Consider the following 20,908-nt stretch of genomic DNA (forward strand, 5'->3'; position numbering starts at 1 on the left):
GGAGCAGAACATGCCACCCCAAAATGTCCCACTTCAGCATGTGGATTATTTTGAGCTGAAGGCAGTCAAGACCAGCAGATTCAGGAAAAGCTTTTATCTCTCCCTTAACTGCCTAAAGGAATTTAGATAGGGGACCGGGCCTAGAAAGAGAGCTATTATTAGCTATTATTATTAACTTTAATAATTAGCTATTATTAACTTTTTTATCTGAAAGGCTTACCTGCATGGCAGGGCCAGCATCTGATGGCCAAACCCCTGCTCTTCTATCTCCCTGTGAACTGCCCTCCTCCCCTTGGAAGCCCCGGGCCCCTATCCCATTCCTTAGCTGAGGACGGCATATAAGCCTCAATTGCCTGACTGCCTGTGAGTCTCCTGTCTCAGTGGGCTCCCGTAAGTAGGCAAATTTGTTTTTCTCCTGTTAGTCTCTCTTATGTCAATTTAATTATTAGACCAGCCAAAGAACCTAGAAGGAAGAAGGAAAAATGTTTCCACCTCAACAATGTGGGGTGTGTGTGAGTGTGTGTATGCACACGCTAAGGCAGTCAGGGTTGCGTCTGTGTGTGCTAATGTGTTTATTTCTCTTTCTCTTCTTGGCTGTTTCTGTAATGACCTCCCTCGTGGGGTGGGGCGTGTGTTGTCTATGTGTATCTACAAGTGTGTGAATGTGCGTGTGTAACTGTGGTTCCTTGAGTTTGCTGGGTCCGTATTGTAGCAGGACGGTCAGACATCTTATGTAAGCCCTCCCGCCTCCCCAGAGATGCTGCCTGTGGCTGAACCATCTCCTAAACTGTTTGTGGGACCCTCTCCAGCTGCCTCACGTCCCAACATGTGCCTGCAGCCCGGCATCTCGCCCATCCCCACTCACGACTCACACGCTCACAATATACACTTGGGGTTGCACAGGCCAGCTCTCCACCCCCTGCCTTTGCTTCATCCTCGGAATTTCCACGGCTCCGGGCCGGGGGTGGAGTCTAGACCGGCCCGCCCACGTCTCAGCCAATATAACTAGCTCCGCGCGACCGCCGGGCCGCACTCGGTCTGCTGCTTCGCTCGGCGCAAAATGTGTCACTCTCGGAGCTCCCTCCCCACCATGACCGTCCTGCGGGCCCCGACACCCGGCCCCTCCACCAGCCCGGGACCCAGGAGGGGCTCCGGTCCCGAGATCTTCACCTTCGACCCTCTCCCGGAGCCCGCCGTGGCCCCCGCAGCGCGCCCCAGTGTCTCCCGCGGGCACCGAAAGCGCAGCCGTAGGGTCCTCTACCCACGAGTGGTGAGTGTCGCCGAAGTGGACAGCGGGGGGGAACAGCTGGACGCCGGGGCCCTGAGCTGACCTGTTCCCTTTGTTGCCTCCCCTTAGGTCCGGCGCCAACTGCCAGTCGAGGATCCGAACCCAGCCAAAAAGTTCCTCTTTCTTCTGCTCACCATCATCTTCTGCCAGATCCTGATGGCTGAAGAGGTTGTGCCGGCACCCCTGGCCCCGGAGGATGCCCCCAGCGCCGCGTCCCCCGCGCCTACCCCTGCCCCGGTCCTCGAGCCCTTTAATCTGACCTCGGAGCCCTCGGACTACGCTCTAGAACTCAGCACGTTTCTCCAGCAACACCCGGCTGCCTTTTAACCGTGACTCCCCATACTCCCAAAAAAGAACCTGAAAAAATTAAAGAAACACCAGGTGTACCTGGTGCGCAAGAGCGTATCCCAAAGTGGGACTCCGAGGCAACTCAGACTCAGAACACTACAGCGGAGACGCCCGCCCGCGCCTGGGAGGAGACAAGCGCGACACCCCGGGGCTGGGCCGGGTGCAGGAGAGCGTCGTTAATTTATTTCTCAGTGTTCCTAATTAATATTTATATATATTTATGTATGTCCCCCCTAGGTGATGGAGGGCTGTGTGTAATATTTATTTTAACTTATGCACGGGTGCGAGATGTGCTCCCTTGCTGCAAATGCAGATCTCTTGGTATTTATTGAGCTTTATGGGATTGGTGGAGGCAGGGCGCCTAGAAATGAGGGAGACAGCGAGAGGGAATGGAGAAGACCTGGGTCCAGGAGGGCGCCCGGGCTGGGGGTCAAGGCCGGTGGTGGGTCGTAGGTTTAGCCGTTGACCCTCTCCGTCCTCCAGCATCTCAACGCCGCTTGTCTACTGTGTGAGGCTTCGGCGGACCGTTGGGAATACGGTCCTTGGCCTTCGATCTCTTCGAAGTTGCCCCCAAGGGGTGGCTGCGGGGTCGGGAGGCGGTGAGCTGTCAGGGGGCGGAGGTGGGGTCGTCCGGTATGTTCTGTGAACACAAATAAACTCGACTTACTGTCCGCAGTCATTTGAGTGTGTCTTTGCAAGCGGCGACTCCCCACTCCTCCCGCCTTCGGGAGCCAGGGACCGGCGCGGGGAGCCGAGGCCACGTCCCCAGCAGGCGCTCCTCTCCAGGCCCCGAAGCCACTCTTCCCGGAGCCTCGGAACCCAGCATCCGGTGACCGGATGCAGTCGTTAGCTGCCCAGTGTGTGACTTTCCCAATTAGCGAGGGGCAAATCCGAGATGAGGCAATCTCCCTGGGGTGACCCACGGAGGTCATGTCCCGCACCCCGGGGCGGAGCTTGGAGCGGCCTGGGCGGGGCTCCCGGCTCGCGAAGGGCGGCGGCGGGGTGGCGGCGAAGCGGGGCCCCACCCCTGGCTTGCTAGGCTACGCTAGTGCGCCCGGCGGGCGGCGGGCTGCGGACCCGAGCGGGGCCTGCTGGGAAAAGGGCGGGCCGAGCGCGCGGGGCCGTGGCGTGGGGAGGGTCCACCCCAGGGGGCGGGGTCATGTCTGTTGCAGCAACAGGGCGCGGCTGGGTCGGGGGGCGCCAGCGTGGGCCCGGCTTCCTAGAAGGTGGTGCGTGAGGCGCTCCCTGCTCGGCTCCCGGGTACCCCGCGCGCCCCTGCCCTTCCCGGGACCCCGGCCCGGCCGCCGCCCGCTACCAGGAAGGTAGGTGGGGGCGGGAAGACAGAGTGGGGCTGCGGAGGAGCAGGGAGGGTGGCGCAAGGTCTGGGGGCTTCTAGGCGCTGAAGAGCTTTATCAGATAAGGGAGAAACGGTCCTCACGGAAGGCAAGGACGCGGCAAAGGGAGGGGAGTGGCCGTAAGCGGGCGGGGGCCGGAATCGCTGGTGATCTGCGGGATTTCATAGGGAAAAGCTTTAGCGGACGCCCGGGTGCGGAAGGAACTGGGCCTAGGTGGCTCCAGACTGGGCGGGACCTACGGGAAAGGAAGGGATTCACTCCTGTGGACTCCACAGCGCCCCTTCCCCTTCCGCAGAGGCTTTCTCTCCCTCTCCTCCAGCTCCAACCTGAACCATGTTTTTCACCTGTGGTCCAAATGAGGCCATGGTGGTCTCCGGTAAGTATTGTTCTCTTCTCAGTCAGTGACCTCAAAACCCCTGCGAGTCTGGCCTCTGCCCCTTCCCCCTCTCCCTAACAGCTCCCCAGCCCAAGCCTTCTGCCCCACCCCACCCACTTGTGCTTCCCGGCCGCTACCCTTCCAAGGCCAAGACGGCCTCCCCTGCAGCTCCCAGATTTTTTCGTGAGGCTGCCCCCCCCCCCCCAAGTTCTTCAGTCTTCCACATTCCAGCTCTGCCGCGGACACCGCAGCTCACTGCCCCCTCACCTTGCAGGTTTCTGCCGGAGCCCCCCGGTCATGGTGGCTGGAGGACGTGTCTTTGTCCTGCCCTGCATCCAGCAAATCCAGAGGTAGGTAGAAGAGAACCAGGGAAGGGGGCCCCAGTTTTCTGTCTTTCCTCATCTTCTCACTGCCCACCCCTTCTTTTTCCCCTAGGATCTCTCTCAACACACTGACCCTCAATGTCAAGAGTGAAAAGGTTTACACTCGCCATGGGGTCCCCATCTCAGTCACTGGCATTGCCCAGGTGAGGCTTTCAGAGCCTTTCCCCATCAGTCCACACCTCCATCACCTTCTCTGTCCCCAGACCTTAAGAATCTTCTGACCATGGCCTTCCCAACCTCTGCCTGCAGAGAAATTTCTCTGCTAGTCTCGCCTTTTCCAGGGACGCCTAAGGCACTTGACTCCCTCTCCCTGCTCTCTCTGGGATGGAAGAAGTTTCTCCTAGAGGGCTCCCCCTTCTCTCTCTGCTTCTTCCCTGGCCCCATGAGACCACCACCATACCCTCCCTACCCCTACTCTGGCTACAGGTGAAAATCCAGGGGCAGAACAAGGAGATGTTGGCAGCTGCCTGCCAGATGTTCCTCGGGAAGACTGAGGCTGAGATTGCCCAAATTGCACTGGAGACGCTGGAGGGCCACCAGAGGGCTATCATGGCCCACATGACTGTAGAGGTGGGTCCGAGGGCAGGGAGAGATCTGGAAGGGATGTCAGAGCACGGTTAGGGGGCAGGGGTATGTGCCTAGGGACCAAGCTAGTCTGTGGGAGAGAGTAGCTGGAGGATCTGAAAGCTTGAGTTCCTCCTTCCCACCATCCTGTTATCCTAGGAAATCTATAAGGACAGGCAGAAATTCTCAGAGCAAGTTTTCAAAGTGGCCTCCTCAGACCTGGTCAACATGGGCATCAGTGTGGTTAGCTACACCCTGAAGGACATTCATGATGACCAGGTAAACCTTGGCAGCTGCTCCTCTCTGCTTCCCTGCTCCCATCTCTTAAACCCTCCTGAGGACTCTGATTTCTGCGTCTCTCCCACAGGACTATTTGCATTCCTTGGGGAAGGCTCGAACAGCTCAAGTCCAAAAGGATGCTCGGATTGGGGAGGCGGAAGCCAAAAGAGATGCTGGGATCCGGGTGAGAGAGATGGGGGTCACTTGGTCACCGTGGGCTTATTGGGCACCGGGTGGGAGAGGAGATGGAAGGGGCACAACTGAGCGGGGGCTGGTGGAGGTGGGTTGGCAGAGGAACTGCATGAAGCTAGCGCCAGGGTGAAGACAGGGGAGACTGTGGGAAGTCAACTCTCCCCCTACGGCCTTGGTCTTCCCATTCTGACTTCTACCCGATCTCTGTGGACAGGAAGCCAAAGCCAAGCAGGAAAAGGTGTCTGCCCAGTACCTGAGTGAGATCGAGATGGCCAAGGCGCAGAGGGACTATGAGCTGAAGAAGGCCGCATATGACATCCAAGTCAACACCCGCCGAGCACAGGCTGACCTGGCCTATCAGCTTCAGGTCAGAGCCACCACACTGGGCGGATGGCTAGGCTGGACTTTGCCCCTTCCCTGTTCCCCTCAGACCCTCCCTCCTTCTCATACACTTACTCTGATCCCTTTATTCTGGCTTTCCATTTCTAATTCAAATTCTCCATCTGAGGAAGATTTAAAAGACCCAAACATTTCAGCTGAAAAGCAAAGAAAAGGCTGAGAAGGGATCTGACCAATAGGGCTGATCATATGTTTGGGTCAGGTTGTGCAAGGGCCCCTGGATGGAGGTGGGCCAGAGCTAAAATCCAGCCCGTGCTCCACTCGTACAGAACGCTGTGCATTCTGGCCTGGGTCTGTGGGTCTGCAGCCACCCAGAGGAAGGGGCGCCTTTTTCTAATTTGCACAGGGCAATCCCACAGGCTCACAGTTTCCATGGTGATCAAAGAAGGGTGTGGGGAAGGAAAACATGGACCTGGGCATTGAGTCCTGCAAAGTGAAATATGGGCAGCCCTTGATATTGCAAGGAGGTACAGTCGATCCTCATCTGCAGATTCGGTATTTGGGACTTTGCCTACTTGCTAAAATTGATGGGTAACCCCAAAATCAGTCCCTGGAGTGCTTTTGTGGCTATTTGTAGACATGCACAGAGTGAGGAAAAACTGGAGTAGCCTGATGTGCAGGTTCCAGTTGAGGTTGGACAAGAAGATGTTTGCTTTCTTGTTTCAGCTCTCACATTGTAAACAGTGTCATTTTCACATGTTTACTGCCGCATTTTTCACATTTTTGGGCTCTTGGTGATTTGGCTGTTGAAAATGGCCCCCAAGCCTACTGCTGTCTTATGTTCCTAAGTGCACGAAGGCTATAATATAAGTCTTACGGAGAAAACACGTGTGTTAGATAAACTTTGTTCAGGCAGGAGTTATAGTGCTGTTGGCTATGAGTTCAATGTTAATGAATCAACAATATATATCACATAAGGTGTCTTTAAACAGAAACACATGTAAAATAAGGTTATAGATTGATCTGTTGGTGAAAATGTGGCCAGAGGCTCATATGAACCTAATAGAAACAAAATAACTCTCTGCTAATTCAAGGTTCATGGCTACTTTATAGAAGAGAACTGCTGTGAATAATGAGAATCAACTGTTCTTTGAGACCTTTACTCAAAGGATAGCAATATCATGAAACTCATTTTTGCCAAGAGTTGGTACAGGGTGGAAGCATAATGAGATGCAAAACATCTTTAGTTACGATGTTTAATTCCCGTGTGGTTTACAGGTAATGAAGTGTAGCACAGTGCTTTACTACTCAAAGTGTGTTCTATCAGCAGCATCAGCATCACTGAGCAGCTTGTTAGAGATATAAAATCTCAGGCCCCAGCCCTACTGACTGAATCAGAATCTGCCTTTTAGCAAAATCCCTGGGTGATTCATGTACGCATTGAACATGAATGCTAGCTTGGGTGGTACTTAACCCACCCAGGGATAAAGTCCTTAACCTTCTAAACATGGCTTTCCTTCTCAGCATATCAATGGATCAGGATGGTTTGGGCTCTGTTCAGCCTTGATCAGTTCCTCATTTTGTGCCAGGCTCTGTGCTAGGGGCTGGGGAAATAAGGATCCATTCAATAAATATCCATTAAGTGCCTATTATGTGGCAGACATTGTTTTGCAGGTGAAGTTAGAAGTATGGATGAGAAAAGATTCCTGCCCTCATGGAGTTTACATTGTAACATGGGAAACAGCTAATAAGCAACTAAATAACCTTCATAGCTTCTAAATCTCTTGTTTAAGTACTATGAAGGAAATAAGCAGGGGATGTGAAAAGCAGTGGGGTAGTACTATATTAGGTTGGGGGTGGTCAGAGAAAGCTTCAGTGAGGATGAGGTAAAACCAGATGATGAGAAAGAGCTAGGAGTGTAGACTTGTGGGCCAAGAGCATTCTAGGCCAGTGCTGGTCAAATACAACTTTCTCTGATGATGGTGATGCGCTGTATCCTGTGCTGTGATGTTGAGCACTTGAAATGTAGGTAGTGTGACTGAACTGAGTCTTACATTTTATTTTAATTTAAATTTAAATAGCCAGATGTGGCTAGTGACTAGGCAGGGAGACCACCCGCAAAGGCCCTGAGGTAGGAAAGAGCTTAGCATGTCCCAGGAACAGGAAGGAGATTTCTGATCTGGTGTGGCTGGTGTGCTTTGAGTGAGAAGCAGCAGGCAGGGCCAGGTCATGTAGGGTTCAGATGGCCGTGATGGAGACTTAGAAGAGAATTCAAAGCACCATGGAAAACTATTAGAGAACGTTAAGCAGGGAGATGCTGTGGTCTAATTAACATTTTTACAAGGATCAGACTGGCTGCTGTGTGGAGAATTGATTATCAAAAGAGAAGAGAGGAAGCAGGGAGATGAGTCAGAAGCTTGTTCAAAGATGATGGATTGCATAAATGCAGCTAATTGCACTCCCTCTTAAAACCTCCCTAAAACCATGTAGAGTGATTTTTAAAAAAAAGAAGGAAAGAAAGAAAAGACAAAGATGGACAGAAAAGGAGCAGAAGGAACAGAAATCATGGCATCATTTTGGAAGCTGAAAAGCCATGGTAATTGGCTAAGCAAGTCTGAGACAGCTGAGTGCAAAGCTGCAGGGAGAAAACTGAAATGATCTGAGGCTCAGGAGCTAGCAGCATCAGGGGCCCAGGAAGCTGTGATAAAGACTGTTGAAATAAGGGGAAACACGTGAAAAGTGACTTCTCAGTTAGAGCCCCTCTCTGGCTCCCTGCCTCTGGGTAATAATCCCTTCTCTGCTCCAGTAGACATCTGGAGGTTTATTAACTGATAAAAGTAAACCAGAGGATGTGACCTGGGGCCAGCCAGGCACAGGTGAGGGCTGGTACTTTGCCAGTAGCAGGGGCATGAAGTAACTGTGTGCCTTTTGAATGCTAAATGCTGACAGCCTCCCTTAACCCCCTCACCCCACTTGGCTCCTAGACCCTCTATCTTCCAAAGAAGAGATCTGAAGACTGTCTGGGGAACATGACCAATCTAAAAGGACAGACTTAGAGATCCTGAATCAGAGGTTCCTCAGCAAATGGCCTGCCCAGATCACCCTAGAGTGAAGCTCAGAATCAACAAGCCTCAACCACACACCCAGAGCTTCTTCAGTGTTTTACACCTTCTTCACCCGTGAGCAGACAACCAGGGGTTACCTGATGTATGAGGGATTCCTGCAGCATGGTAGGCTGAGACCAAAACCACAAACAGCAAAGCAAGTCGAAGGATACATACTGTTAAAAGGACAAAATGAAACTGAGTAAATTTGAAGATCTAACTGGCTTTATTAAACCATTCCTGAATTGGGCAGCATCTCACCTGGCAAGCAGAGAGACTCACACGGGTTACACAGCATGGAAGGCTTTTATAGGAGAGGGAGACAAGTCTTCAGCAAGGAAAAAATGAAAGTTCATTGGAGGAAAGTAAGTTCAGGCGATGATGGCTTCTTATGGCTGAGCTGCGGTATTTCTGTTGGCTGGGGCTGTTGGGCAAGAAGGAAATCTTCCTCCTGCTGGAGCAGTAAAGTAGTTGCACTTCCTGTTTGCGAGTGCAAAGTATGGTGGCTCTTCCTGTTGGCGTCTGTGACTGGCTGTAATTAACTGACACTAATTGACCAGGAGTGCTAGGGCATGAGAGCTCCCTCTACAGGCATTCTTGACTCCAATTTTAGTTGAGGTTTCCTTTATTGATTTTAACAGTACTATGCAAGGAGAAGAAAGCTTTAAAAAATGATTTAGGGGCCAGCCCCGTGGCCGAATGGTGAAGTTTGCCCACTCTGCTGCGGTGACCCAGGGTTTCGCTGCTTCGAATCCTGGGCATGGACATGGCACCACTCGTCAAGCCATGCTGAGGCGGCGTCCCACATGCCACAACTAGAAGGACCCATAACTAAGAATCTACAACTATGTACTGAGGAGCTTTGGGGAGAAAAAGGAAAAAATAAAATCTAAAAAAAAAAAGATTTAATATCCTCAGTGAGACAGAAGAATTCACGTTCAGGAAATCAAGACATAGAAAACAAAAAAATCTTTTAGAAACTAATAAGATGGCAGAAATGGGAAAAATCATGTTGAAAGAGAAATTCTAATAAATCTCCCAGAAAATAGAACAGAACAGTTGGGAAAAATTAGAAAAGATAAAAATATTAGAGACCAGTCCAGGAGATCCAACAGAACAAATGGGAAAAAATCACCCATGAAAAAAACTCAAAAATGTTTGTTCTGAAGAGCGTGACTTTCTAGATTGAAACGGTCCTCCAAGTGCCCAACACAATGAGTGAAGGACATGTCCGCTGTGAAATTTCAGAACACTGAGAACAAAGAAAAGATCTAAAAGCTTCCAGGGAGAAAGAACAGATGTCAAACAAAGGGTCAGGCATCAAAGTGACTTCAGATTTCTCAAGAAGCTAGAAGACCATGGACCAGTCCCTTCAAAATTCTGATGGAAAATGAATTCCAGCATAGTAACCTGTGCTCAACCTAATTGTCCTTCAAATAGAAGGGTAAAAGAAACATCTCCCGAGATGCAAGGTCTCGGAAGACTTATTGCCCAGATACTCTTTCGGAGGAAACTCCTGGAGGTTGTTTCACCAAAAGGTGGGCCTAAATGAGAAAGAGAGAAAGAAAGAGAGATGACTCCAACACAGAGAGAGATGATCCTGCACACTGGGGTAGAAAGCAACTAGTCCAGTTTGGAACCAGTTTGAAGTTTTAGGGTCAAAGATAGTCCAGGGTACCATATCCAGAAGCACCCTTCCTCTGCAGTGACCATGGACCCAGTAAAGGCAGGGGCACCATCTCTTTATTGATGAGACCCACGGGGATGATGGTGCATGGCTGAGGCAGAGCAGTGAGACAATAAAGTGTGTTCCTCCTCAGTGCCTCTCCTCACCAGCTTCTTGGCGAGAGCCTTCTGATCCCTGTGCTCTACAAGGAATAAGAAAGTGAAACTTGCCTAATAACAGGAATTCTATATATACACATTCTTGTTGATGCTTAGAGTGTCCCTGGGAGAGTACAAAAGAAGGTCACAGTGGTTGCTTTCGGGGAAAGGAACAGGGTAATTTGAGGAAATAGATGGGAGTAAGCCTTACTTTTCATTGTATACTTTTTTCTTTTGAATTTGTGCCATATACAAAAGATAAAAATGAAAAAGACACACACGGGCGGCTCCCCAAAGAAGAAAGTCAGTAGGAGGCTATTGTGTAGTCAGGGCTAGAGCTGACAGTGCCTTGCATTAAGGTTATGGCAGCACAGATGGACAGAATGGGTGGATTTGAGCAGGACTGGAGGGAGAAGATGGCCACCATGTGCTCAGTGCCCTCCAGGTGCTCATACTCCAGAGGGAGACACGGTGGAGAAATTGACTAATATGGGAGTTCATCAGAGGGACACTTCACCCAGAGGAAGAACAGGGACTGGGTCCCAGCCCTATCCAGCTCCAACGCTGAGGCTGCCTGGGGGATGCCCTAACCTTGATTCTGGCTCTGAGAAGGAGGATCAGGCCATGCCTTGGATCTGTGTGGGAAATGGACTCCATTGGGCTGGCTGAGCCCACCAGGGACCAACTTCCTGTACCTATCCTGTTTTTGTATCCCACCCTGGTTCTGGGCCTTGCTCTTCAGCTCTGACACTGAGCATCCTTCTTACCCAGGTGGCCAAGACTAAGCAGCAGATCGAGGAGCAGCGGGTACAGGTGCAGGTGGTGGAGCGAGCCCAGCAGGTGGCAGTGCAGGAGCAGGAGATTGCCCGCCGAGAGAAGGAGCTGGAGGCCCGGGTGCTGAAGCCAGCGGAAGCTGAGCGCTACAAGCTGGAGCGCCTAGCCGAGGCAGAGAAGTAAATGTCCCCTCCCTGGCCCCCTTCTGGCTCCCTCGCCATCTGGGCATCCCCAGATGAAGAGTTGAGGCCTTCACAACCTGGACTCCTTGTAGGGAACTCAGGTTGCGGGAGCCTCTGTCTTTCCAGCTCGTGGCCTTTCTCCTGGGAGTGAGGGCCCCTTCTCAGCTCCTCCCCCCACTTCCCTTCTTTGCCCAGGACCCAGCTGATTATGCAGGCAGAGGCAGAAGCTGAGTCTGTGCGGGTGAGTTAGGAGGTGGCTCTTACTGGCTTGTGGAGGGAGTGGGGGTTGCTGCTCGAGCTGGGGTTTCTTGTCCCTAACTATATCCTGTACCTTCCTCAGATGCGTGGGGAGGCCGAGGCCTTTGCCATAGGGGCCCGAGCCCGGGCTGATGCCGAGCAAATGTCCAAGAAGGCAGAAGCATTCCAGCTGTACCAGGAGGCTGCTCAGCTGGACATGCTGCTAGAGAAGCTGCCCCAGGTGCGGGGGTTGTGTGGGTCCTGGGAGAGGAGGAACAGAACCGGGGAATGAGGGGTGGTAGGAAATGAGCGGCTTGGGGAGAACCAGGCTAGGGGACCTTAAATTAGGGGTGGGAATTATAAGCCCATGCCCAAAGTGAGAAAGGATGATCCTTACCAAAGTGAAGAAGGATAACGGTCTTAAAACCCAGAGTAAGGCATCCTAGGAGGGGTATGGTCAGACCACAGGAGCTGAGTGGACATCTCACCTATCAGGTGGCAGAGGAAATCAGTGGTCCCTTGACCTCAGCCAAGAAGATCACACTGGTGTCCAGTGGAAGTGGAACCATGGGAGCAGCCAAAGTGACTGGGGAAGTCCTGGACATCCTGAGCCGCCTGCCAGAGTGTGTGGAGAGACTCACAGGCGTCAGCATCTCCCAGGTGAGGGTCTGTGGGGTGGGGGCTGTGGAGCAGAACTGCTGAGTTCTTGTGGCATGTGGTGCAGTGGGCCCAACACTGGGCCAGCACCCCAGAGGCCTGGGGGTCGATGATATTTATGAACTGCTTTCTATGTGCCAGACAGTACTAAGCTGCTACACAAGCGGTTTGTTTTTTTATATTTTAATCAGACTACCACTGGGGCATGTAGTATTGTACAAAGTAAAGAAATCGAACTCCAACATGTGAAGTAACTTAACCCATGTCATATAGCCAGTGAAGCTAGGCTTCAAACCCAGGCCACCTGTCTCTGGAGCCAGTGCTTGTGGTCAGCCCACTAATACAAGGAACTAGTTGCAGCCTGTTGACAATTAATTAATTCCAAGGCATATCACTGCTTTTCTTGGTGCCTGTAGATCATGGTAGTGGTCAGAGTGGGCCCTGGAACCAGACTGTTGTGATGTGATTTCTGGCTCCAGTGCATGCTAGCTGTGACCTTGGACAAGTTATCAACTTCTCTGTATCTGTTTCCTCACCTTAAAATCAGGTTAATAGGGGCCGGCCTGGTGGCACAGCGGTTAAGTGCGCTTAACAGCTTCGGCAGCCCGGGGTTCGTCTGTTCAGATCCCGGGTGTGGACATGGTGCCGCTTGGCATGCCATGCTGTGGTAGGCGTCCCACATATAAAGTAGGGGAAGATGGGCATGGATGTTAGCTCAAGGCCAGTCTTCCTCGGCAAAAAGAGGAGGATTGGTAGTATTTAGCTCAGGGCTAATCTTCCTCAAAAAAAAAAAAAAAAAATCAGGTTAATAGGGGCCAGCCCGTGGCTGAGTGGTTATGTTGACGTGCTCTGCTTTCGTGGCCCAGGGTTTCCCCAGTGCGGACATGGCACCACTCATCAAGCCATGCTGAAGTGGCGTCCCACATGCCACAACTAGAAGGACCCACAACTAAAAATACACAACTATGTACCAGGGAGCTTTGGGGAGAAAAAGGAAAAATAAAATCTTTAAAAAAAAAAAATTACGTACATAAGTAAAAGCATTGGACCGTATCAGTGACTTTCAAGTGGGTTCCTTGGAGCCTCCTTGAGGCCTGCAGTAGAAGATGGGGAGCTAAAGAGGGTCCATGCAAGCAGAGCTCCGGCCCCTCCACCCGCTTTCTGTAATTCGTTGTTATGCATGGATCCTGACTCCTTCGCAAAAGGGAGTGAGGTAGGGTGCCAGAAAAAAACCAGAAAACTCCTGCAAGTGCATGTACTTCCTGCAGCCCATTCGTCCAAATGGGGGCCTGGGAGAGCAGGTATCTGGTTCCCAAGTGTCATCCACTGTTATCTTCTTGCCAGGTGAACCACAAGCCTCTGCGAACAGCCTGAGCCCTGGACCTTCGCTGCTGCTTCATCTCATGACTCAAGTTGCCTGAATGGTCCTTATATTGCATGCACTTCAACTGGCTTCCCTGAGCATGTCCTGACAGTGGGGTTCCACCCCTCATCTCTCCTTGCCAAATAGCCTGTGCCTTGCCTTGGAGGGGAAGGGCTGCTCCCCTTCCCAGCCCCACACTGCCAAGACTGCCAGTCCCCTGGGGGTCCTGTGCCAACCTTCTGATTATCACACCCCACCCCCAACTTATTTAACTTTCACTTCCTAATTAGACTGCCTGAGCCTGTTGTCCAGAATTCTTTCCTCACCAAGACTGGGGGATAGCCTGGAAGTTCTCAGCTTTACTTGTCAAATAAATTGCCATTAATAAGTACTAATACTTATGAACAATTAACAAAGGAGAACTCATTCAAAATGAATGCCAGAATGTAGCTTGCTCCATTGCATTCAATAGGCTTTTTAGAATGAAAGGCAATAGTTACTTATACATGCTTAAGAGTTGTAGAATTTTTCCCCAAAAGCTGTAGTCAGAAAAGCATGCCAGGGCCGGCCTGGCAGTGCAGCAGTTAGGTGTGCATGTTCCGCTTCGGCGGCCCGGGGTTCACTGGTTCGGATCCCGGGTGCGGACATGGCACTGCTTGGCAAGCCATGCTGTGGTAGGCATCCTGCATATAAAGTAGAGGAAGATGGGCATGGATGTTAGCTCTGGGCCCAGTCTTCCTCAGCAAAAAGAGGATTGGCAGCAGATGTTAGCTCAGGGCTAATCTTCCTCAAAAAAAAATAATATTGCAGCATTATGCACAATAGCCAAGACTTGGAAGCAACCTAGGTGCTTATCAAGGGATGAATCGATAAAGATGTTATTTATACACAATGGAATACTACTCAGCCATAAGAAATGATGAAATCTAGCCATTTGTGACAACATGGATAGTCCTTGAGGGTATTATGCTAAGTGAAACTAGTCAGGGACAAAGTCAACCACTGAATGATCTCACTCATAAGATAAAAACGACAAACACATATAGCATTGGAGAATGGATTGGTGGTTACCATAGGGGAATGGGGGAGGGCAAAACGGGTGATTAGGCTCACGTGAGGGGATGGACTATAATTACTTGTTGGGTGGTGAACATGATGTAATCTACACAGAATTTGAAATATTACGATGTACATCTGAAAGCTGTATGTCATAATCCAATATTACTGCAATTAAAATTTTTTAAAAAACATGCTAAAATGGGGGGCTGGCCCCGTGGCCGAGTGGTTAAGTTCGCGCGCTCCGCTGCAGGCGGCCCGGTGTTTCGTTGGTTCGAGTCCTGGGCGCGGACATGGCACCGCTCATCAAACCACGCTGAGGCAGCGTCCCACATGCCACACTAGAAGGACCCACAACAAAGAATATACAACTATGTACCGGGGGGCTTTGGGGAGAAAAAGGAAAAAAAAATTAAATCTTTAAAAAAAAAAAAATGCTAAAATGGGATGTTGAGAATTACACTAGTCCCTAGAATTATGGGAAATATGGCCAAGGGAAATTAAATTGTTAAGTTTCCAGGGTAGCTTTGAGACTTATTTTGTGCACTTAGAAACATGAGATATTAGGTGGAGCTGTGTTAGTTTAGAATAGGACCATGATGTGGCACTGCCACTAGTTATTTCTGCCTTAGGTTGAGAAAACCCACAGGGTTACAAAAAACAGCAAGATACCCATAACCCAAAGGCATCCTGGGTGCACTGTACATTTAAATGGTACAACAGTGGCTTTCAGCTGTACATTCCTGAGATTCTTCTGGAGCAGTTACAACAGACTGCTGGGGTCCAACCCCTTTCTGGTTGAGTACATCTGGGCAGGCCTGAGAACATGCATGCCTACAAGTTCCAAGTGGGGGCTGATCTGGTCTGGGAACCGCTTATGCACTACTTGACATTCATCTCAGTCCCTCCTCTATCACTAGATGCTGCATCTCAGTGTATGCCTACCCCCGATATTAAGACCGGTACTGATGGTTGAGGGGTGGTTTGGGTACCGGGGATTAAGATATGAGGGTCGGGGTTGGCCCGGTGGTGCAGCGGTTAAGCTCACACATTCTGCTTCTCAGCGGCCTGGGGTTCACCGGTTTGGATCCTGGGTGCAGGCACTTGGCAAACGCCATGCTGTGGTAGGCATCCCATGTATAAAGTAGAGGAAGATGGGCATGGATGGTAGCTTCGGGCCAGTTTTCCTCAGAAAAAAGGGGAGGATTGGCAGTAGCTAGGCTCAGGGCTAATCTTCCTCAAAAAAAAAAAAAAAAAAAAAAAGATGAGAGTCAAATATCAGATATTCTCAGTTTACGGAAAGCAGAGCATCTGTGTAACTGAACTTGAGCCCCTGCCTCCACCAGCGATCTTTCCCTTAATGAGCACACATCTCGCAACTTTTTTTTTCAATTCCCATTTATTTTTGGCTCTTGGGGCAATGTCATCTTTTCAATATGAAAAAAAGCAGCAAGTTCAACATAAAATAGAAATTGAAAGCGTAGAATAGGACAAAACCAAGGGTGGGGGAAAAAGGCCAATAGCAAGAGATGAGATGTTGCCAAAAGATGCTGTCCTGTCCCCTCCCCTCTGGGGAATGAGTCACATTTTAGGTTGGCAGTACACAGCTCTCCATACATATCCAGCAGAGTGGTATTCCTTTTTATGGGTAAGAAAAGGTGGGTAAGGAAAGATCCAATGTATGAGGGAGGTAAAGTGGGACAGGGAAGGACCCCACTTGGCGGGGGGGTCAGACCCCTGCAAAGGAAACAGCTCAGGAGAGGGCTTGAAGGGAGACTGAAAATAGAGATAATAATGTTAACTCCTCTCCTTGAAGCTGAGAGGAGCAGGGAAATATCTGGGAATTATGACTGCAATATAGCCTGGATCCCCCACCCCTTGTAGGGGCTTCTACCTGCCCGTTAGCTTGGCTTCCTTTCTCGTTGGCCACCACATGGGCTTAGGATGGTGGCCATCTCTCTGGGCTTTCAGCACAGTTCTAAATGGGATCTGAGTGAGGTCCAGCTTCTTGGAGAATTATCTTGAAAACAGAGAGAAATATTAACTGGACAGATGGGAGGAGTGGGCACTGGAAGGAAATGCAGGGTTACTCAGAATGGCAGAAATCTAGGTTCCCCAGAGTGGAAAGAGAGAGGAGACATTCAACAAACAACAAATATTTATTGAGCGCCTATTATGTGCCAGGCACTGTTCTAGAACCCCCCCCCCCCAAAAAAAGAAAAAACAAGATAGAGGCAGAAAAACGCAAATTCTGAGGGAGAGGAAAGGGACAGTTGAGGAAGAAGGCTGAGGGAACGGAGAAGCCTGAGGTGATGCGGCTCTGCCTTAGGCCTCTTCTTCGGCCTCCTCACCGAAATCCTCCTCCTCTTCTGCGGTGGCATCTTGGTACTGCTGGTACTCGGAGACGAGGTCGTTCATGTTGCTCTCAGCCTCGGTGAACTCCATCTCGTCCATGCCCTCACCTGTGTACCAGTGGAGGAAGGCCTTCCGGCGGAACATGGCAGTGAACTGCTCTGAGATGCGCTTGAAGAGCTCCTGGATGGCTGTGCTGTTGCCAATGAAGGTGACAGCCATCTTCAGGCCACGGGGTGGGATGTCACAGACGGCCGTCTTGACGTTGTTGGGGATCCATTCCACGAAGTAACTGCTATTCTTGTTTTGCACGTTGAGCATCTGCTCATCTACCTCCTTCATGGACATCCGCCCACGGAAGACAGCAGCCACGGTGAGGTACCGGCCATGGCGGGGATCACAGGCAGCCATCATGTTCTTGGCATCGAAGACCTGCTGGGTGAGTTCGGGCACAGTGAGGGCCCGATACTGCTGGCTTCCACGGCTGGTCAGAGGGGCAAAGCCAGGCATGAAGAAATGGAGACGTGGGAAGGGCACCATGTTGACCGCCAGCTTGCGGAGGTCAGCATTGAGCTGGCCAGGGAAGCGGAGGCAGGTGGTGACACCGCTCATGGTGGCTGAGACGAGGTGGTTCAGGTCCCCGTAGGTTGGTGTGGTCAGCTTGAGGGTGCGGAAGCAGATGTCGTAAAGGGCCTCGTTGTCAATGCAGTAGGTCTCGTCGGTGTTCTCTACCAACTGATGGACGGAGAGGGTGGCGTTGTAGGGCTCGACCACTGTGTCGGACACTTTGGGTGAGGGCACCACACTGAAGGTATTCATGATGCGGTCAGGATACTCTTCTCGGATCTTGCTGATGAGCAAGGTGCCCATTCCAGAGCCCGTGCCCCCGCCCAGCGAGTGGGTCAGCTGGAAGCCCTGCAGGCAGTCACAGCTCTCTGCCTCCTTCCGAACCACGTCCAGGACCGAGTCAACCAGCTCGGCCCCCTCTGTATAGTGGCCCTTGGCCCAGTTGTTGCCTGCCCCGGACTGACCTGGAATGGGGTCAGGAGGCAAGCTTGATTAGTAAAGTGTGGAAGATACATGACCACATTTCCACCTTCCAACTTTTGGAATAATGCCCTTGAATGTATCTTCTTTCTTTCTCGCCTGTGATACATCCCTCCCATAATTTACTATTCGGGCAGTCGTTAACTCCACCCTCCACAGAGATTACAGGACACGGCCCTGAACAAACTCTCCCGGACAACAGTCAGCTCCAAACTCTTGCTGTCTCCTTGCACCCAAATAAATTGAATACGACCGTATCTACTAACGTGTATAACTCACCAAAAACAAAGTTGTCAGGTCTGAAGATCTGGCCAAAAGGACCTGAGCGAACAGAGTCCATGGTCCCGGGTTCTAGATCCACCAAGATAGCACGAGGAACATATTTGCCACCTACAGGGAAGAACATAGAGAAGTGAAAATTGGCAGAGAGGAAGAAGGTAAATAAGTCGGGGCTGGGTTATAAACCAATGTTACCTCAAAAAAAAAAAAGTTAAAAAGTAATAAATCGGGGCTGGGAGACAACCGGGACACAAACTTGTGGTTCCAGGTGCTGCCACCAGGTGGCAGCAGAGCTAGTCTTTGGCCCAGATGGTGGGAAATCAAATCAAATAAGCTCTCAAAAGGAAAGGGGTGATGGATTCATCAAAAAGGGTAAGGGGTTCTCCAGGGATGAAGAGCAACCCCAGAGAAGTGGGAGATGAGATGGGACCCGAGCTTCCCGGGCTCCTGCCCTCACCTGTGGCTTCATTGTAGTACACGGAGATGCGGTCCAGCTGCAGGTCGCTGTCCCCGTGGTAGGTGCCAGTGGGGTCGATGCCATGTTCATCACTGATCACCTCCCAGAACTGTCGGGGGAGAGCAATGAACGCTCAGTGGCTCAGGTTCCAGCCAATTATGCCCCCTCGTAACCATTTTCGTTCCAGGCTCGCCCGTGGTAGCCCTTGCTGTAAGGCCTGGCATCCTCTCTATCTGCCTGCCCCGCCCTTTCCCTAGACACCGCACCCTCGGGAAAGCCGCAGCCTTTCACTACTTAAGAGGTGAGCTGATGTGCCGCTGAGAGTGCCCAGGCAGAGCAGGCACCAGGGTGGGGGAATGGAGGAGGTTGACTAGACTGCAAAAGAGCCCGCCCCCCCCGCCGGGCACCGCCCCTCCACGCTGCGCACAAAGGACCCGGGGCAGATAAAGAGCCGCTGCAGCAGTCGACCACCTCCCGCCCCTCTCCACGTGACTGCGGCGCACGCGCGGGCCGAGCAGCCGACAAAGAGAGGCGTCGCGTGTGGGCGGGGCCGAGGCGCGAATTCCGCGCGCCTGGGGCGGGGCTCGGTTGGAGCAAGCGCGCCCCCGGCCGGCCGGCAGGACCGCATTGTCCCGGCGCGCCAGGGGCGCCCGGCCCCGCCCTTCTGCTACAACGTAGCGGCCGCACTTCCTCCCGCCCTTCCCCCGCTACATTGTAACCGCGCGCAAAAGAAAAGAAATGCCCCCTTGGCCTTGCAATTTTATTTCTTCGCTTTTACCCCTTGCTGTAAAGGACGATCCTCTTCCTTCCTCCCACCCTTTAGTCGTAAGGGATCCTTTAAAAAAAAAAAACCCTCTCCTTTTCTACCGCCCTCTCTCATCTGTTCACTCCCTAAAAGGGTCTCTTTTAAGGGGAAATGAAAGAAAGTAAAATTAAGCCAGCACCTATTAGTCTTCCATCCACGAAAAACTACTGGACCGCCCCTTGGGGATCGCGGGCGCGCGGAGAGCCCTGATCTTTTGTGAACGGCAACGCGCACTGCAGCCCACCGGGGCTCACCGCGACCCCACCTTGGGATCCCAGCTCTGCAGCTGCCCGCCCAGCCCCGTCCCTTCCCCCTCTGGCTTAGCCACTCGAAGCCGCGCCAAGGGAGATGCACCCGGGGAAAACCTCGCCTCGCTTTGTCTCGGGCTGTTTCCGCATCTCCCTCCCTCCCCAGTCCTCGGACCGTTAGGAGATCCCCTTTAAGTAAAACCTTACAGAACCTCGATCTTCCCGCCCCCCAAACCTGTAGGGTGCTTTTCATAGCTTCCCCAAAATGAGCCTGCCAAGAAAAATAATTCCTCATTTCTTAAGAGCAAATTCTAGCAACAAATGTGTATTATATATGTATATATACATAATAACTTTTTCTTGGCAAAGCTCGGCTAAAGATAAAGAGTGAATGTCCTACAACCTTTTTTTTTTATCATTTACCTGGATTTTCTTTAGTAAAAAGAAATACAGTTAAAAGAGGTTTAAAATCCTTACCTTGGCACCGATCTGGTTGCCACATTGACCGGCCTGGATGTGCACGATTTCCCTCATGGTTAAAATTTATTTTAATTCTTTTGCTCGCCTCAAGGTGTGTACGGGGCAAGAAACTGATAAGTAATTTTTTTTTCTCTGCTGCTGGTAGCCGACTGGAAGGATGGGACGTGCCCCGGAGGCTGGAGCAGCGAGGTCCGAACGCGGCGGCAGGAAGGTTCTGAGAGGGAGAAAGGAGAGGGGAGGGCGCAGGAGGGAAGGCGGGCAGGGCGGGGCGCGCCTGCGCCGGGGCGGGAAGGCGGGAGAACGCGCCCCGCGCGGCGGTCGGGAGACAAAGCCTCATCGAGGCCGGCCCTGATTAGTCGAGGCCGGTCATGCATCAGACGTCCATTGGTCTCTGCTCGAGTGGACGAGCGCAGTCAGCTCTGGGAGTCGTAGTCCTCTATTGTTGTCCACGCTGCAAAATGAAGGGACGAATGGGTGGGTACTGAGTTTTTGGTTTTGGACTTTTTTTGTTTTTTTATGAAAAATGATCTTGCGCAAGATTTCTTTCCTCTATGCCTGAGTTTTTTATACACAAAGGGAGTCGTTTTCGGGGATACAGGATTTGGGAACCCTGGGGTGCCAGGGGTTGGAAGGAGGAGTGGGCACGCCCTGAAAGCTCCCCGCTGCGGTAGCTCTTGGGAAAGACAGGACTGCTTAGCTCAGCGAAAACTGGGGAGACATGCAGCACCCCTCTCTGCTATCTAACAGCTGGTCCTTTGGTGACCCCAGGCGTGAACTCCAGTAAGCCGCTGCTCCCCCAGATACTCGGAAAGACTATTCCTGCTATTCCCTTGGGAGTTTTCTAATGATAATGTTTAGGAAGAGAAACAAAATTGCAACAAGGGCTTGTCAGGATAGAGATGTAATTGTCTAGAGCTTA

The 20,908-nt window shown here is 51.5% G+C and overlaps 3 protein-coding genes across 5 annotated transcripts; 2 read left to right on the top strand and 1 right to left on the bottom strand.

The window, feature by feature from the left end:
- Positions 1-1,009: 1,009 nt before the first annotated feature.
- Positions 1,010-2,307, top strand: IER3 (immediate early response 3). Its single transcript, XM_046640356.1, has 2 exons — positions 1,010-1,270; positions 1,358-2,307. Exons 1-2 carry the CDS (start codon positions 1,061-1,063, stop codon positions 1,613-1,615), a joined length of 468 nt encoding a protein of 155 aa, XP_046496312.1. The 5' UTR covers positions 1,010-1,060; the 3' UTR covers positions 1,616-2,307.
- A 453-nt stretch (positions 2,308-2,760) lies between these two features.
- On the top strand, positions 2,761-13,677 carry FLOT1 (flotillin 1). 3 transcript variants are annotated; one of them, XM_046640354.1, is made up of 13 exons: positions 2,761-2,958; positions 3,287-3,367; positions 3,642-3,717; positions 3,803-3,893; positions 4,177-4,320; positions 4,474-4,593; positions 4,682-4,777; positions 5,000-5,152; positions 10,824-11,005; positions 11,204-11,249; positions 11,349-11,486; positions 11,741-11,905; positions 13,247-13,677. In XM_046640354.1, the coding sequence occupies exons 2-13, from the start codon at positions 3,325-3,327 to the stop codon at positions 13,274-13,276; spliced, it is 1,284 nt and encodes a 427-aa protein (XP_046496310.1). In that variant the 5' UTR covers positions 2,761-2,958; positions 3,287-3,324; the 3' UTR covers positions 13,277-13,677. The 3 variants fall into 3 exon arrangements, with proteins under 3 accessions (XP_046496310.1, XP_046496308.1, XP_046496311.1); XM_046640352.1 differs by having other exon boundaries at positions 2,762-2,958; positions 3,311-3,367; XM_046640355.1 differs by lacking the exons at positions 2,761-2,958; positions 3,803-3,893 and having other exon boundaries at positions 3,302-3,367.
- Positions 13,678-15,701: 2,024 nt separating this feature from the next.
- TUBB (tubulin beta class I) lies at positions 15,702-20,221 on the bottom strand. The gene is made up of 4 exons (XM_046639909.1): positions 19,987-20,221; positions 18,457-18,565; positions 18,000-18,110; positions 15,702-17,704 (listed from the first exon to the last, which is right to left on the bottom strand). The coding sequence occupies exons 1-4, from the start codon at positions 20,041-20,043 to the stop codon at positions 16,647-16,649; spliced, it is 1,335 nt and encodes a 444-aa protein (XP_046495865.1). The 5' UTR covers positions 20,044-20,221; the 3' UTR covers positions 15,702-16,646.
- Between the last annotated feature and the right edge of the window lie 687 nt (positions 20,222-20,908).

This window comes from Equus quagga, chromosome 15 (genome assembly GCF_021613505.1).
Source record: "Equus quagga isolate Etosha38 chromosome 15, UCLA_HA_Equagga_1.0, whole genome shotgun sequence".
NCBI classification, from domain to species: domain Eukaryota; kingdom Metazoa; phylum Chordata; class Mammalia; order Perissodactyla; family Equidae; genus Equus; species Equus quagga.